Genomic DNA, 18,465 nt, shown 5'->3' with positions numbered 1-18,465 from the left:
AGGTTTTCTTCTTCTTCAGTCGGGTTGTCGCCGCGAGCCGGATCGATGATTTTGTTAGTCCGGACGCCGTTTAGTGCCGAGGCGAGCTATTCTTGGCTTATTCGCCGAGCCGAGCTGTTTTGTTGCGAGTTTGTGGTTCCATCGTTCTGTTGGGCGTCCACGTCGATTGCGTCATTCTCCTCTTCGCCAGCTCGTCGCCTTGAGTTCCGACGGAGTGGAGGCGGCTCGATTATGTTAACTCGGGTTGCCGCGGGAGTCTGTTCGCCGAGGGGACGAAAGAAAGGTGGAGCCAAGGGGTTTCTCGCGCCGCTCCCTGAGGCCTCTGCAGGCGTTGAGAAATCAAAGCGTCTCTGGATTTCATCCATCGGGTCGGAGATTCTGGCTCTCCAAGTTGGGTGTCGTCGCTCGGCCGTCATCGTGTCGAGCCTCTCTGTAATCGCCTCGTTTCTTTTGTCTTGCTCGTCGATCTTCTTCATCAATGCAGCCATCATGTTTTGCATCTCCTCTTGGGTTTCGGTCGTTGCCGTCGTTGTGCCTGATGCTGGAGCATCCTTCTCCGCGCCGTTATCGTTGTTGTTGTTGTTGTTGTTATCGTCGAGGGTGTTGCTCGCCATGTTCTTCGGAGCTTAAAGTCTTGTCAATTTAGAGTAAGAAATTTTTGAGTCCCCACAGGCGGCGCCAAATTGTGTGAGCCAAAACTCGCACAACTAAAGATTTGTAAGAAAAAATTAAGGGATCCGAAATTTCTAGGTTAATCGCAAGAACAGTAAGATTGAAAGAAGGTTTTCTTTGCCGTGAAAGTGTTTAGTCTTTATTGCTTAGGATTGCCAAAATTTAATGAATTGTGTAAGTCGCTTATTTATACTAACTCTTTAAACCGTCTCTCCTGAAAATTCTGAGAGAGATTTTTGGAATATTCCTTTATCTTGTCGTACGACCACCGTCATAACGTTTTTGCCTAGGATTTCAGTAGGCTTGATCTTCCGGCTCGGCCCACTTTCTCTTGTGCGCAGCTCGGCCCATCTTCTTTTACGCACGGCTCGGCCCATTTGAATATTCTTCACGCGGCTCGGTTCACTTACTTCCTCCTCACGGCTCGGCCCGTTTACAGTTTGGCCTATTCTTCTCATGCGCGGCTCGGTTCACTTACTTCCTTCTCACGGCTCAGCCCATTTATAGCTTGGCCTATTCTTCTCATGCGCGACTCGGCCCATACTTAATGGATCGCTGGTCCTCCTTGCAAAATCGGTTCTCCGATATATCTGAGGTGGTTTAAACCGATTGGGGTGCAACCGACTCTAACATGTAAAAAGAGATAAATATTTTAAATAGCCAATGAATAATATATAAAAAATCTAGGAGGTCGCATAAATTAGGGTTTCTTCAGCTCGTTTTTTTTTTTTTTTTTTCGTGTGCATATATACACCGAAACCTGAAACAGATAAGTGTTTCCTCGCCACTCTTGTCTAATAAGTTTTATTTTGGGTTTTCGTTTGTTCAATTCGTTTTCTTCGGAATCTGTGTTGTAGTTGCTGTGAAAAAAACCGTGTCTAGAGATGAATTTTAATTTCAGCGCTGACGGTAAACACATCCCTCTAAGAAGTTCTGAGCTTCTACACCATTTTTTTGTTCCTCGTACACAATTAGATTTTTTGAAATCTGGAATTTGGGATTTTTTTTGGGTCGAGGTGACGATAAAAATTTCACAGTCTGTCAATCCACTGACAACATTGGGTGATGTTATTGTGATATCTCGACAGGTTCTGATCGATCCAAAATCTCTCCCTATGATTTTTCGATTAATATTTTATTTTAGTTATGAAATACAAATCCGTGTCTCTTCTCTTTCTGTTGTGGATCTGGGCAGATGATGAATCTCATAAAACAAATGGGTAATTTGCGACTGAAATTACATTGATGTGTTTTTCACCTTGGAGAACTGATGATCCAGACTCTTTTTTTTTTTTTTTTTCTGTTTCTTGTTTATTCAAGATTTTGTGTCAAAAAAACCGCTTAATTATACGAGACTCTAATTATATTCACAAAAAAAATCTTTTCGCCTTTGAATCAAACAGACAATAACCTTCTCTGCATATAATATTCCATGATAAGCAATGCAATCAACAGCCGGAAAAAAATCAATGCAATCAACAATTTAGCCAAAATCTGACTATCTTTAACATCTTGTCCATACGTTTTGACTCCAATTAAAACCGCATCAATAACCAATTAATCATAAAACGGCATCAAAAAGACAATAACCAATTAATCAATAAACGGTTGGCTATGTTTCAATACTTTGGCTTTTCTCTGTGGCAATCGTGGTCTGCAAAGTCTGGTTAGGATCCAACACACAATTACATAAAAAAAATAAACTATATAGGAGAAGAAGAATTAACTAATATCTCTCATATGGTGCCGTCATATTTTGACGATTATAACTGATTAAACCGAATAGTAAACTTTGGATTTCGAGGAATTAAATACAGAAAAAACCTTCGCATATGATTCCGTCATATTTGATGAGTATAACTGAATACTGAGCATATATTTTTCTTGAGCTTTATAAAAAAAAAAACAGAAAGAACAAAATTGTTATTCCAACGGCATGACAAAACTCAGACATGAACTTGAAGTCACACTCACATCAAAATTAGCTAGACTCGGTACTAAATATTATGTAAGAATAAAAAAAAAAACTTGAGAATTTCATAACTGTAGATAAATGAATCATCATCTTGACAATCTTTGAGCTTCAAATGATGTCGATGATCTCTTGTGTTTACGCTTCTCTTCAGGAGGGCTTGTAGACGTTGCATCATATATCGTCTTCCCAATATCAAAGTTGAGATCCTCTACATGGTCTACAAAGGCATACACTTTATTGTTTTTAATGTCAATCATATCTCCAAAGCCTTCGAGTTCAACACTTTGAAAAGTGTTCTTTACGGGATTGATGAACAAAACACAAAACGGTACACGTATACGTTTCGTCGACACCACAACTTCACCTGTAGCTGTCACTCCAGCAACGTAAACATCATTGCGATCAACGAATCTATTATCATGCCAAGTGTAAAAATAGTCGGACCATTCCTGTCTCTCTTCATCCTCCAGAATCCATAGATGTAGCTCAATGGTAGTACTTATACCACCGTAAGCATAATAGTTCCAATGAACTCCACCTAATTTACCCTTATAGTTTATCAATTTAGGCTCATTGCCTTTTGACTTAATGCATTTGTATGTTTCAGACCTAACATCAAAGCAAACTATCGTCGAAGAGTCTTGAGCTAAATAATACAAAACCCCGTTGATGCATATCGGTTCAGAGTTAGGATCATGGGTTAAAGAACAATATCGGATCTTCCTCCAATACTCTATATTATCAGCTTTTAATGTCAGAATTTTATGATTGGACAGTACCTTGAATTGCTTGCCAATAGGATCAAACCTAGAAAACTTCTCGAATTCTCGTCACTTGTCAGTCTAGGTAAACTTACACGCTGTGCTGTGCTAGGGCTACATATCACATTAACTATATTCTTTTCATTGTCAGACCACATATGATGTGTGAAACAGATCAAACCAGAGGCATAGCCACAAAAGTCCAGCCGCGACCATTCTTTAGAAGATTTCAAACGAAAACCAGCGGAAACTACAAGAGACGTCTTCTCACATGGATTATGAGGTTGAGGTGACGAGAAGAAGAGCCACTCACCGTTATGAGTTTCTTTGATGACGAATAAGAGACGTGGACATTTTGAGGATCTGGTCAGGAACAAGTCCTTGAAATATGGACTGTGAAATATGGAACTCCATAGCTTCGATACGCAACAAAACCTCGTGATTGACTTTGCAGGCAATCTGGAGGATATCTCCATAATGAGATCAACCGGGATGGAGTTAGAATACTTTCCTCTGCTCATGATTGTTTAAGTTGTGCTAATCGGACAGAGAGAGAAATATGTGAATACAAAATTATCCCGAAGACTCTAATATAAATAAATATAGGGTTTTTCCTTTTTTTAGTTTTTAATTTTAAACCGAAGTGCTTAAGGGTTTTTTTTTTTGTTTCTCTAATATTTTTAAGACCTAACCTATACAATAATGGAACGCACGTGAACTTGCGTTTACCTCTTCACGAGTCACGAAGCTCAGGAATCTGTTAGTGGATTCTCGACTTCTCGTCCCTGTTAATCTCTCCATCATTCTGTTTTGGATCAATCCAATGAGTATATATATGAATCTTGCTTTATCTGATGTTTTTGATTGAAGATGTTCTAGAAATTAGAAACCCAAAAATGCGTTTTTCTTCTCCCAGAATCGAATTGATTCACTTCTGACGATTAAATAACCAAGCCAAACATGCCTTATAATCTTCTTATCCGTTTTGTTGTCCAAGACATAATCTCCAAATTGCATTAGTCATTTATACAAATGGTTTTTTTTTTTTCAATTAATTGATAACACCTTAACCTTTGTTGATAACAAAGACAAGAGTTCGTGGCAGTGTAAATGCCCCAAAAGCTTTTGACACGACAACCATTAAAAGGAAAAATCAGGGGCCTTGTCCGTTGTATGACTACCATCTTTCTATTACTACTTTGAACTCCTCATCTCTTCTCCTTACCTAGAAATCCAAAACCATAAGTTATATTCAGATATTGTGTACCTCAACCATGGGATTCATTCCCCGAAGCAACAAACACTCTTTTCAGTCTGCACAACAGTAACCAATTAAAGAAAATATTAAAAATGCCAAGAAGATAGTGACTGCATAAGCAAGAACAGATTTGGTGAAAAAAAATCAGTACCTGATGTGCAATCCAATAATGTCTCTATCTCTGATCTCTAGCAAGAAATAAAAAGTCGGGGGAGACGAGAAATGCTCTTCTGGCTCCTTCTCTCCTTTGCTTCTTCGTCTCCAATAGTGATCTACAACCAACAATAAGTGTAAAACCACAGATCAATAGAAAGTAAAGAAGCAGAGTCCGCAACAAAACCCATCTTTTTCATCTCCAGCTCACCACTCTCAAAGACAGAATTGGGTTTGATTAAACAGAGTCCAGAACTTGGTTTTATATCTATTCGGGAACCAAAATCTGTTGGATTTACGTTCTCGTGGAACTGCTCATCATCAGAGCTGTGTCATAAAATCGATATACATGAACCTAAAGAAACAAAATAACTGGAGTACATTGCAAGAAACCTTGGTGCTGAAAGTTCTTTCCTCGTTACTGCTATACAGAGCAAACCAAGAATTTCCTTTCCAGCCAAGAAACCTCTTACCAAAGCCATTTTTTGTCAATTAAACGAAGTCTCTTCTGTTAGTACACCGTCGCTAATCATACTTTTTTTCCTTTTATTATCTTTAGCAGTCCATATTAAATGAAAAATGGATGCATGAAGAAAGAAAAAAAGTGTCTCATATCTCATAGCACATTACGGGAGAAAAATAAATTTTATGATAACGAGAAAGAAGAAATAACAAAATGCTAAGCCAAAGGAATGATAGCGCTTACACAAAATGTAAATAAGAAGTCACACTTACATCAACAAATACCCGACATAAGAAAAAAAAATTAAATCTTAAGAATGTCTTTGATATCTAGAGAGCATACAACTAGTATTAAATATGACTTTTAACCGACTTGGGGAGCAAGGGATCGCAATCAGATTCCTGAGACCTGCGAATTTATCAAATTTGTTAATGCTCTCAAACGTTCCTACTCTTGGACTCACGCTTCTGTTCTGGTGGGTGGGCTTGTGTTCATAATATTAAACTTAAGAGTCTCCACATGGTCTACAAATGTGCAAACGCTATGTCTATTCATGTCAAATACTTCATTGTTACCTTGGATTTCAACACTGCAGATAGTACTGTTGCTTCTGGGATTGAAGTAAAGAACATCAAACGACGGTTTAAATGTATATTTCTCCCACAAAACAATTTCCCCTGAAGCTGTCATTCCAGCAACACCGAATCGATTGCACTTACACGGCAAAGTATAGACATATTTCGACCATTCTTGTTTTTCAACATCCTCTAGAACCCACATAAGAAACTCAAAGGTATCACTTTCATCAGAGTGAGTATAATGCCAACTAATCACACCTAATTTACCCTTATAGTTTATCAATTTCTTCACACCCCAATCATAACTAGATGCTGCGTCAATGGACTTGAATTTTTCAGACTTAACATCAAAGCAAACTATCACATGATGCGTTTCCAACGTTTCCCACATCAAAGCAAAGTAATACAAAACACCATTGATGCATATCTGTTGAGACGAGTCATCAGCAGGATGATGGGTTAAGGGAGGTTTGATCTTCCTCCAGCCCAGTTTTCCACTTCCTAATGTCAAAATTCTTAGACCATAATTTAAATTTGGATTAGCCATGCACAATACCTTGAATTGCTTGTCAATTGGATCAAATCCTAAAAAGCTTCTTGAGAAGTCCTTCGTTCTCAGTTTAGGTAAGCTCACACACTGTCTTGTGCTAGGGTTACAGATCACATGAACTGTTTCATAAAAATTCCTTCCGAAGATCCACGTAAGACGGCAGAAACAGATCAAACCAGAGGCATAACCACAAAGTGCAACCACGAGTTTTCATGACGCTTTAAATGAGAATCAGCCGCAAATACAAGAGACTCCTCCTTCTGATCATATGGATTATAGGTTGAGGTGACGAGAAAAAGAACCAATCACCGGTTACAACTCCTTGGATGGCGAATAAGAGACGTGGACGAGCAAGAGACCTGGTCAGAAACAACTCGTTGAAGTCTGGACGGTGAAGTATGGACCCCCATAGTTTTGACACGCAAAGAAACCTCCCGATAGACTTTGCAGGCAACCTTGAAAGTATCTCGGGAATGAGATCTACCGGGAAAGATTCTGAACCTTCTTCTCTATTCATGATCGTTGTATTTGCTGATAATAGAACGGAGAGAGAGAGACTAGAAACTTGGGCTTTGATCCATTGACCTAATGGTCTTGTATTTAATTATTTATACATGTATATTATATATCGTGACAAGTAAAAGTTCCAAGAAAAAAAATTCACAAAAGGAAATTTTTAGGTTTACAGATATATCAAGGGTCAGCCCTAACTTAAGGCCCAAAAAGTATTGTGTTTTAACTTTAAACCATCCAAATATGTATTGGTTGTGCACCGACTTGATATTATATATTTTTGGTTAGGTGTGGGCATAATTCTCATCCAGTCCAGTTCCTCCCATTCATGGGCTTAATTTTCCTCTTAGTGTTATAATTTTTGAATAAAGACATTGAGGAAGCAGCGACGCTTGAACAGAACACTAGAGGAAAACCAGAAATAAGTTGATTCGAATGAGAAGAGAATCGGTGAATGCAGGAACGGTAAATGAACAGGAAACAAAGATATCAAAGGAGATGAAAAAAGCTCAAAGAGAGAGAGGATGTAACACTAGGAGGAGAAAATTAGTTCACATTTGAATATTGAACTTAGTTTCCGTAAATATTACATATGAAAACCAGATAAATGAGTCTTCATAAACTATAGCTGAAAACCCCTTGACGAAAAAAAAAAAAAACTATAGCTGAAAACCTACATATTGACACATACGAAAAAAAAATTATTGTTTTTCTCGAATTCAATCAGGTTCCTTGGTTCAATTTTTCAGAAGACAAGAGTGTCTTTCCAAACCAAGAAGAGATCAGGTGAAAGAAATTAATCTTGTCTGGTATTTCTCATAATGAAGTTTCGTTTTGTTTGATCATATAATCTCTTATTATACACTTTGTCTTTCTTTCTTTCTAAGTGTTTACCCTCAGTGGAAGCAAACAAAACGAACAAGGAGCTATAAGTTTGATCATGCTATATGTTCTATAGAAAAACTCATCTCTATATTATTATTTAAGTAGATATTTAAAAAAATAACCTTAATTTTGTAAAATATTACATAATATGTCATTACAAATAACAAAGAATAATTAAAATAAGAAAGGAAATAGTTATCTTTCAAATCTGTTGAAAAAATATAGAAAGTCTTTGTTTCTCATTTAATAGAGTATATTTATTATTTAATTTCTGTATTAAAAAATATGGTAGTTTTTTATATATTTTGTTTCAATTGATATCATAAAGTATATTTAATTAAAAAAACATAGAAATAAAAAAAATTCACAATTACATATTTTTTACCATAATTTGTTATATTTACTTGATTATATACAATATAATTTTTTTTAGTTATTTTCATCAAAATTTGACATGAGAAAATTGATTTTTAATTTAAAAAGTTTGTGGTGAAGTGAGAGTTATTAAACAGTGCATATTATAATTAGTTTTATATTTTAATCCATGGTACAAACATGTTAAGTAAACAGGTTAGTTTGATATGAATGAATTATTACTCTAATTTTTTAATATCCACCAAAAAAATCTCGCAATTCAAAATATTAGTTTTCTAAAAAGGTGGTAAATTTAATCTACTATATATATAATAATTTGTATTTTAAAATTAAATATAGTTTGTTGTATATTAATTAATTTTATATCAAACCTAAGTTTAAAGAATATTATATTTATTTACATATATAGTTAAAGAAGATAAAGCTGCATTTTTATAGTTTGTAGTCAGATTATAAAACTCAGCTATTAAGCAAGGGAAATTAGATTTGATGATTATAATATCATAATATTTTGTGTATCAGTCACAATGATATATTAGTCTAATGTCAATGGGTTAAATAAATAGCTTATTTTACTTTACCCGCTTATAAAATAAGTTCATATACAGATTAACTCAGTTTTTACAATTCAAAAAAATGACTCTTGATTCTAACTGGATGTACTCTTAGTTTCTACTGCAATAGAACAGTGATGAAGTTGTAATATAAAGGATTCGGAATCCAGAGGACCAGTGCTACTATATGACTTTGCAAGGATTGAATTAAAGCTAAGACAAAGATGATTTGATGCGAAAACTAAAGAAGTAAACAAAACGGCAAACAACGATTTAAATTCAAATTGAGACAAACACTAGATCAAGGTAATTCGCAGGAATTTCAGAGATAACAATCAGATGACTATTCAGGGCACGGTTAAACAAGTCTCAAACTCAAACAGAAATGCATATCGACCCACTGTCGTGGCATCGATAACTTTATCTAACAACCTAAATTCTAAACTGTCGTTTGAACCTAGAAAATTGCAGACAAGCATTAACAATCTGGTTTGATCTGTTCACGATTTGCCTTAGCATCAACTCTCGCAGGCTGAGGACAAATCGCTCACCAATGTTTCTTCTAGCAACCTATTACACTTTTGATGAATAGATTAACCTAAGATCATAGATTGAGTGATCAGTTTAACCTAAGCATTAAGTCTAACAGAGGTGAAGACAACAGATATGAAGCCCATTTCCATCTAATCTCATGAAACCCTTTGAAATAAACCTTAATCTAGTTAAGAGAACTACTCAAACATGGAGGAATGAAACACAACAACAGATGAAAAGGAATTCATGAAATAAATCAGAAAAGATATCAGGGTTCAGAATTCTTTTCAGAATGTAGCAGGAATTCTTCTCCCTAAGCTTACAAGTAGAAATCTCTCCAAAAACTAAAGCGTAAAAAGTCTGTAGAAAACGTGATAGTAAAAACACAGGCGGCTCTGGGCTTTTTATTCCATTTCACGCGACTTAGGATTGGGTAAGATCGTTTCCTTATTTTTCTTCAGAGGTTGGAGCAGGTGCTCCACGAAAGGTCCAAACCGGGAGCAGGTGCTCCGTGGATGATTTCTCCAAAAGCATATGAAATAGCTCCTTTTTGCTCAGATTCATCTCTTTTTTGCTCCAATGCCTTCTAAACACTCCAATCCTCTGATAAGGCCTCTAAGTCACCTGAAACTTCCTGAAAAGACTCCAAAAACTCCTAAAACGATTAGTAAAAATGGGTTAGAATGAGCCAAAATCTCCACTCATCAACTCCCCCGGACTTAGATCTTTGTTTGTCCTAAAAAAAACTCAAATTCAATTCCTAAAAAGTGACTGGATAAAGGTGGAAACTCGCAAAAACTCAGAAGACCGTAAATTTTACCACAGCGTGCGAAAGACCTGCTGCAACATCAATCCAAATCGAACCTCCATGTACTTCTCCGCAAACATTGCAGCTTCCCAGATTAAATCCATAGTTTCATGACATTATCCATATCCCATCATCGCTGGGTCTCACTGATGAAACCAGTGCCAAGGGCCTTCTAAACTCATTCTCATACTATACCATGACAAACTGACCAAACACACAAAGGTATTCTTCCTCTCCCACAGACTTATTCATTTGCAGGCGTTTTTTTTTTTGTCAAGGTTGTAGGTGAATAATGGGGTCACGGAAAACTTTCCTACCCCTCACTTCCAATCTTTGTGTGATCATTTCTCTCTAAAATAAAACAGTGAGGTCACAGGAAATTTTCCTACCCCTTTACTTTGACAGAAAATCATCTCATCTTTTCAGCTTTAGTTAACGCTTAGAATAAGGGAGAGGAGTACCAATCTTTTCATCACACAGGTCCTTGTTTGTCAGGTATGAATGAGGAGTCAAGCCCTGTGAACACCAGTCACATCGATGAGGTAAAAGGAAGAGCTCAGAAATTAGCTCAGGTCAATAGATTTTGTCAGAAACATGGATGCCTCTAGTCTGCTGGTCAGTCCTTGGATTTTCCATTAGTCGGATCTAGACTGATTCTGCAGAAATGGTCACTAAAAATAACATGGTCAAAATTCACAAATGGTCTACACTCATCACAGATTTGGTCCTAGTTCCCACAAGTTTTGACTTGACTCATCTAACAAACTGACTCAAAGAAACAAAATGACTCAAAGAAACAAACTAAAAACTGACTCAAAGAAAGTACTGAAAGAAAGAAAGCAAAAGAAAGAAGTACAAGAGACACGATCCTCCCCCGAACTTACTTCACACCGTCCCCGGTGTGAAAATAAGCTAGAGAAGTACTCAGAAAACTTACCTGGTTCGCACATGTAGAGCACCCTGGTGGAGCAGGTGCTCTGGAACAGAGCTGGGTGCTCCCTCGTCAATTGTTCGTCTGGAGCAGGTGTCGGAGCAGGTGCTCCGTTTTCCCTTGGGTTTCTCCTTCGTCAATTTTTCGTCTGGAGCACCCCGTGGAGCAGGTGCTCTGACAGAGGTGGGGGTGCTCCTTGGTCATTTTTTACGCTGCAAGCATCCAACCCAGCAGATGGAGCAGGCGTTCCGGTTGGTTGCTCCTTCTTCTTCCTCACATCCTTTCTCATGCTGAAAACCTTCTACCTGTTTTTTTTTTGATGAAAAGAAAGAACCTGAAAACGAAGTTAGTAGCTAAGAATTGAAAGACACAAAGTTATAGACTCTTACCAGTGGGTTGCCTCCCACCAAGCGCTTGTTTTAAGTCATTAGCTTGACTTTGAGGAGCTTCAGGCGTGAGGAGGATCGCTTAAGGTGAGTGATTCACCTTCTGCGATGTGTGGACCAGCGAGGTATGGCTTTAGCCTCTGTCCATTGACTACAAATTCCCCTCCTCTAGTGTCCAGCAACACTACAGCTCCATATGGTCGAACCTCCTTGATGGTGAATGGTCTAGACCATCTTGATCGCAGCTTCCCTGGAAACAATTTCAATCTAGAGTTAAAGAGCAATACCTGATTCTGTTGAGGATCCTCTTTTCATGGAAAGCTTTTGTCCTCTCTTTGTAAATCTTCGCGTTTTCATAGGCCAGGTGCCTAATTTCCTCCAGCTCATGCAACTGCATCACTCTCTTCTCCTGAGCACTCCTTACATCGAAATTCAGCAGTTTCACTGCCCAAGCAACTTTGTACTCAAGTTCCACTGGAAGATGACATGTTTTTCCATACACCAAGTGAAACGGTGTAGTCCCCAAAGGTGTCTTGTAAGCTGTCCTATACGTCCAAAGAGCATCATCGAGCTTCACTGACCAATCCTTCCTTGTGGCGCTTACAGTCTTATGCAGAATGTTTTTGATCTCCCTGTTGGAAATTTCGACCTGCCCACTTGTCTGAGGATGGTATGGGGTCGCCACCTTGTGCTTAACACCATTCTTCTTCAACAAGTTCTCAAAAAATTTGTTGATGAAGTGAGAACCTCCATCGCTGATCACAACACGCGGCATACCAAACCTAGGGAAAATGATAGCTTTGAACATCTTCTGGACCACCTTTGCGTCATTTGTGGGGCTAGCTAGAGCTTCCACCCACTTTGACACATAATCAACTGCCACCAAGATATACTCATTCCCATAGGATGATGGAAATGACCCCATGAAGTCGATGCCCCACACATCAAAGATCTCTACTTCCAGAATGAAGTTCTGAGGTATCTCGTTTCTCCTGCTTATGTTTCCTTGCCTCTGGCATGTGTTACACCTGGATATGAATCTCTGCGCATCTCGGAACATTGCAGGCCACCAATACCCAGCCTGAAAAATCTTTGACACTGTTTTAAAAGTGACAAAGTGACCAGCATAAGGTGAACCATGGCAGTTAAACAAGACCCCAGGTATCTCCTCATCAGCTACACATCTCCTGAAAATCCCATCAGAGCAGTGCCTGTATAAGTAAGGCTCATCCCAAAAGTAGTGCCTCACATCCTTCATAAATTTTTTCTTCTTGTTCCCCACGAAATCTGCAGGTTCCTGCTCTGCATCAAGGTAATTTGCAATCTCTCCAGACCATGGGAAACCAGAATGCCGATCTACGTCAACTGAGTTGCAAAAACTCGTCAGAGCAGGTGCTCTAGGTTGGAGCAGGTGCTCGTCAAACCCAGAAACATCTATGGCGTAAACTTGTTCATCAGGAAGGCTGTCATCTAGTAGAATGTCATCATCAATCTTCAGCCTTGACAAGTGGCCTGCAACACCATTATCAATCCCTTTTTTGTCTTTAATCTCCAAATCAAACTCCTGCAGCAAGAGGATCCATCTAAGAAGCCTTGGCTTGGCATCCTTCTTCGTCAACAGGTATTTCAATGCTGCATGGTCTGTGTGAACAACAACTTTTGACCCAACAAGGTAAGACCTGAACTTCTCAAAGGCATAGACCACTGCAAGAAGCTCCTTTTCAGTTATGGCATATCTGCACTTAGCTTTGTCGAGTGTTCGGCTGGCATAATAGATGACATGGAGCCTCTTTTCTTTCCTCTGTCCCAGCACTGCTCTTACTGGATAATCACTAGCATCGGTCATGACCTCAAAAGGCAGTTCCCAATGTGGTGGTTGGACAATAGGAGCGCTGACCAAAGCTCCTTTTATCGTGTGAAATGCCTCCAAACATGCATCATCGAACTCGAATTTCACATCCTTGCACAGCAACTGCGTCAAAGGTCTAGCAATCTTCAAGAAGTCTTTGATGAAGCGTCTATAAAAACCAGCATGACCCAGAAAACTGCGAACCCCTTTGACTGATGTTGGTGGCTGCAAACTCATCATCACCTCGATCTTTGCCCTGTCCACTTCGATCCCTTTCTCTGAGTTTTTTTTGTCCCAGCACGATCCCATCTCTCACCATGAAATGGCATTTCTCCCAGTTAAGCACCAGATGCTTCTCCCAGTTAAGCACCAGATGCTTCTCCTCACACCGCTGCAAGACCCTGCACAAATTAGACAAACAGACAGAAAATAAGCTTCCATAGACAGAAAAATCGTCCATGAAAACTTCCATTATGTCTTCAATCAGGTCAGTAAAAATCGACATCATGCAGGGTTGAAATGTTGCCGGAGCATTACAAAAGCCAAATGACATTCTGCGATACGCAAAAGTACCATAAGGACATGTGAATGTCGTCTTCTCCTGGTCGTCAGGATGGATTGGAATCTGAAAGAAACCTGAATAACCATCTAAGAAGCAGTAGTAAGGATGGTTAGCCAAGCGTTCAAGCATCTGATCAATAAATGGCTAAGGAAAGTCAAAGGAAAGTGATCCTTGCGAGTTGCAGCATTCAATTTCCTGTAATCTATGCACATTCGATGCCCAGTAACAGTCCTAATTGGTATCAATTCATTCCTATCGTTTTTCATCATAGTGATGCCACCTTTCTTAGGAACTACATGAACCGGACTAACCCAATTACTGTCTGAAATCGCATAGATCACACCAGCTTCAAGAAGTTTCATTATCTCTTTCTTAACAACATCTTGTACATTCGGGTTTAACCTCCTCTGATGTTCTACAGAAGTCATTGATTCATTTTCTAGATGTATTCTATGCATGCAAAGATCAGAAGAAATCCCTGGAATGTCATCTAATGAATATCCTAGAGCTTTCCTATACTTTCTAAGTTCACAAAGAAGCAAGGCAATCTCTACATTGTTCAATTCAGAGTTCACTATCACAGGGTATATCGAATTGGGTCCTAAAAACGCGTACCTGAGCCCCACAGGAAGGGGTTTGAGCTCAAACTTCGGAGCTCTCAATTCACTCCAAGGTCCATCAATCAAGCCATCGGGAGCAGGTGCTCCAGGATTCGGAGCAGATGCTCCAGGATTCGGAGCAGATGCTCCGTCAGCTTTTTCTGCAGTTGAGCTCTCCTTGCCTTCCAAGCTCATGTACGCCACCAGCCTTTGCATCCTCGTGCTTGCATCCAGCATCCTTGCAAATCCATCAGCTTCCTCACTCAAATACCCATGCTCTCTCTCGGCTTTTGTGAGTGCCACTTCCAAAGGATCAATTGCCAAAACTTCTTCAGCAACCTCTTCAGCAATGTCTGAACCATCATCAATGACAAATGTCTGTCCGTCCAGCATTGGCTTCTTGAGGAGTTTATTCATCTCAAATCGCACCACCATATCTCCCAGCTGGAGATCTATAACACCTCCTTTCACATCTATGATTGCACCAGCTGTGCATAAGAAGGATCGACCCAATATCAAAAGATCCTTGAGTTCTTCATCAAGTTCCAGAACCACAAAATCTGCTGGAATGAGTGTATCGCCTATCTGAACATGCAGATTCTCAAGTATACCAACAGGAAATTTGGTTGATCTATCAGCGAACACCAGCGAGATTTTTGTCGGCTTGAATCTGGTGTAACCCAATCGCTTTGCTACAGAATAAGGCATCAGATTCACACTTGAACCCAGATCGCAGAGAGACCTTGTAAACAGCACATTCCCAATCCTGACTGAGAGAACAAACCTTCCTAGATCACTTCTCTTCTTCAGCACCTTGTTCTGCAACACAGCACTGCACTCTTTCGAGACCATCATGACACTCTCTTCCTCAACAGTTTTTCCAGAAACTAACCCCTTCATGTCTCGCTTAAGGGCTGGTATCATCTGAACAACATCAGCTAGAGGAAGTTTCACAGTCAAATCCTTCAGCATCTCCCTTCACTTTGCCTCCTCTAAGTCCTTGCGGGACTTCTTTGGTGGAACTGGGTAAGGTACCTTAGGCGTATAAACTCTTGCAGGAATTTTTTCTGGAACAGGTTGCTGAAGCAGGTGCTCTGTCGTCGGCTCAGGGTGCTCCATCGTCACCTCTTCGTCGGGAGCAGGTGCTCCAGGATTCGGAGCAGGTGCTCTGGTTGAGGAAGTGTGCTCCATCGTCTTTTTTACGTCATGAGTCGGTGCTCCTTCGTGGAGCAGGTGCTCCACGTGTTTTTCCTTCCTCTTTTCTCAGACAGCGCTTGTTGGTACAACATGCAGAGTTCTCCCACTTCTCAGCTCAATAACATTCACAAACTCATTCTTGGGGGTTTCACCTTTTCCAGGGAGAGTTCCAGATGATCTCTTCACAGCTTCTGCAGTCTGAGCTACCTGGACATCGAGCTTCTTCACATGAGTCCACACTGCTTCATACTTGCCATTCAAATCATTGTACATGGTGTCCACTTTGGCATTAATCTACATGGAAAACTTTTGCTGATTCACCAGCAGCTGTTGCATCAAGTTTTTTAGCTCATCCTGCGAGTTGTTTGGGGAACTCGAAGAAGGCTGCAGACTTGTGAAGGGCAACTTCTGCTGATTTCCACTTTGAAACCGATTCTGATTGGTGATGAACTGCTTTCCTTGGAAGTTGCTGGAGAAGTTCTTCTGAAATCCTGACTGATTCTGCACTCCTTGCTGCGGATAGACCTGATCCTGAGGGTTCTCAACATTGTTGCTTCTGTAGGACAAATTGGGGTGGTTCCTGAAGTTGTTGAAGGTGGAATTCTGCATATACCCTTGCCCATTCACAAAGTTCACCTCCACCTGATCATCATCCTCTGCATCTACAAACTCTTGAGCAAGAGGTGCATCACCAATCTCATCAGCAAAATGCACAGATTTCTGGTTCTCTTTCAACAGCAGATTCACCTTTGCTGTAAGCTCATCGATCTTGCTCAACTCCACACTATGAACTGCTTTGCTAGACCTGTCATACTCTTGGAATTTGTTGCTGGAGCTTGCAGCTAGGTTCTCAATCAACTCATACGCACCTGCTTTAGACTTAGTCATGAAATCACCATTGCTAGCTGCATTCAAAGCATTTCTGTAATCCCAGTTGACACCATCATAAAAGGTTGAAAGAATCTGCTCATCAGAGAACCCATGGTGAGGGCACTCTCTTCGGTACTCCTTGTACCTTTCCCAAGCTTCGCATAAAGCTTCACCAGGTTGCTGTCTGAACGAAGAGATCTTATTCCTCAGAGCTGCAGTTTTGGATTTAGTGTAGAAATGGTCCAAAAAAGCTGATCTGCACTCTGTCCAAGTAGTCAATGACCCAGCTGGCAATGACTTTAACCAGCACGAAGCTTTATCCGCAAGTGAGAATGGAAAAAGCTTACACTTCAGAAAATCACTTGGTATCCATATCGATCCAGTCGTACTACAAATCTCCTCAAAATTCTCGATGTGGTCCATCGGAATTTCGGCAGAAAGCCCATGGAAAAGGTGCTGCTTCACCAATGAGATCAACTGAGGTTTGATCTCAAAATCTTGCCTGTTAATCGTTGGAGGAGCGATCGCAGCTCTGTTTTGGTAGAAGCATGCGGATTGTCCTTGTCTCCGATCGCAGGCTGTAGCTGCTCCCTGTCTTGCTGAGCTTTTTGCAACTGCTCCAATTATTGTCGAAACTGCTGCATCTCAGCTAACACGTTGTTGTTGCCCTGATCGCCCATGTTGGCTTGAATAGGCCTTTGACGTCTGTTTTCTCACTCGACTCTTGCTAGCTCGGCGTTTGACAAAGAAACAAGATCCTCGGTGCAGTTGCTCCTTGTGGATATGTTTGTCATACACCTGAAACACACGCAAACAAGAGAACAAGAGAAAAAATTAGTAAGGTCTTAGTCTGAATTTCAAACCAAGAATTAGAGGTAACGAATTGGTCTCCATCACAACGGCGCCAAAAATTGATTTCAACTGGATGTACTCCTAGTTTCTACTGCAATAGAACAATGATGTAGTTGTAATATAAAGGATTCGGAATCCAGAGGACCAGTGCTACTCTATGACTTTGCAAGGATTGAATTAAAGCTAAGACAAAGATGATTTGATGCAAAAACTAAAGAAGTAAACAAAACGGCAAACAACGATTTAAATTCAAATTGAGACAAACACTAGATCAAGGTAATTCGCAGGAATTTCAGAGATAACAATCAGATGACTATTCAGGGCACGGTTAAACAAGTCTCAAACTCAAACAGAAATGCATATCGACCCACTGTCGTGGCATCGATAACTTTATCTAACAACCTAAATTCTAAACTGTCGTTTGAACCTAGAAAATTGCAGACAAGCATTAACAATCTGGTTTGATCTGTTCACGATTTGCCTTAGCATCAACTCTCGCAGGCTGAGGACAAATCGCTCACCAATGTTTCTTCTAACAACTTATTACACTTTTGATGAATAGATTAGAATGAACCAAAATCTCCACTCATCAACTCTATATACAGATCAAACCATTTTATAAAATTCATAAAATAGCTATTTTTGTAAAATAATTATTTTTGCAAAATTATTTAACATAATAAAAGGTCAAAAAAATATATCTATGATACAACGCGAATTTATCCCTAATAATTATTAATCTAAAAGTTCATATTTGGTCACTAAAAAGATATACATGATACACGTTTAAGACGTTGAGTATGTATAATATTACTTCCTCCATTTCAAACGAGATTTAGAAGACTACTTATTATAACATATAAGCAAGATTTATCCAATATTTTAGTCTTTATATTCGATTTGTGTTATTTCAATTATTGTATGTTTGTTTTGTATGTTATATATATATATACATGCTTCCAAAACATATTTATTTGCTATATTTCCATGCTTTTAAATGTTTCGCTTCTGCATATCCAAACCCGTAAATTGAATTTCATAGCACTATAATCCGCAAATGGAAAATCCGAATCAATTATACATACAAATATATATATATACATTCATATATGAATGTGTAGACCAACGATCGTGCATCTC

General features: G+C 39.3%; 1 protein-coding gene and 4 non-coding genes across 5 annotated transcripts; 4 read left to right on the top strand and 1 right to left on the bottom strand.

The window, feature by feature from the left end:
• The first annotated feature begins 1,529 nt into the window (after positions 1 to 1,529).
• On the top strand, positions 1,530 to 1,613 carry LOC112087188. Its single transcript, XR_002899951.1, has one exon. It is a non-coding gene; the product is annotated as a small nucleolar RNA U61 (small nucleolar RNA).
• Positions 1,614 to 1,683: 70 nt separating this feature from the next.
• LOC112087194 lies at positions 1,684 to 1,771 on the top strand. Its single transcript, XR_002899955.1, has one exon. It is a non-coding gene; the product is annotated as a small nucleolar RNA snoR14 (small nucleolar RNA).
• Positions 1,772 to 1,858: 87 nt separating this feature from the next.
• On the top strand, positions 1,859 to 1,952 carry LOC112087186. Its single transcript, XR_002899950.1, has one exon. It is a non-coding gene; the product is annotated as a small nucleolar RNA Z101 (small nucleolar RNA).
• Positions 1,953 to 5,741: 3,789 nt separating this feature from the next.
• LOC18008428 (putative F-box protein At1g33020) lies at positions 5,742 to 6,927 on the bottom strand. The gene is made up of 2 exons (XM_024154260.1): positions 6,720 to 6,927; positions 5,742 to 6,529 (listed from the first exon to the last, which is right to left on the bottom strand). Exons 1-2 carry the CDS (start codon positions 6,925 to 6,927, stop codon positions 5,742 to 5,744), a joined length of 996 nt encoding a protein of 331 aa, XP_024010028.1.
• A 9,652-nt stretch (positions 6,928 to 16,579) lies between these two features.
• LOC112087283 lies at positions 16,580 to 16,686 on the top strand. Its single transcript, XR_002899999.1, has one exon. It is a non-coding gene; the product is annotated as a small nucleolar RNA R71 (small nucleolar RNA).
• Positions 16,687 to 18,465: the final 1,779 nt, after the last annotated feature.

Source organism: Eutrema salsugineum, unplaced genomic scaffold (assembly GCF_000478725.1).
Source record: "Eutrema salsugineum unplaced genomic scaffold, Eutsalg1_0 scaffold_9, whole genome shotgun sequence".
NCBI classification, from domain to species: domain Eukaryota; kingdom Viridiplantae; phylum Streptophyta; class Magnoliopsida; order Brassicales; family Brassicaceae; genus Eutrema; species Eutrema salsugineum.
This window is presented reverse-complemented; position numbering and strand designations above follow the sequence as displayed.

What these genes read in the sequence shown, in the direction of transcription:
- LOC18008428 (XM_024154260.1), bottom strand. Translation starts at nt 6,927, where the DNA reads ATGAATAGAGAAGAAGGTTCAGAATCTTTCCCGGTAGATCTCATTCCC. An exon ending in CATCCAAGGAGTTGTAACCG is followed by an intron (nt 6,530 to 6,719) that starts GTGATTGGTTCT and finishes TTTATGAAACAG; the next exon opens with TTCATGTGATCTGTAACCCT.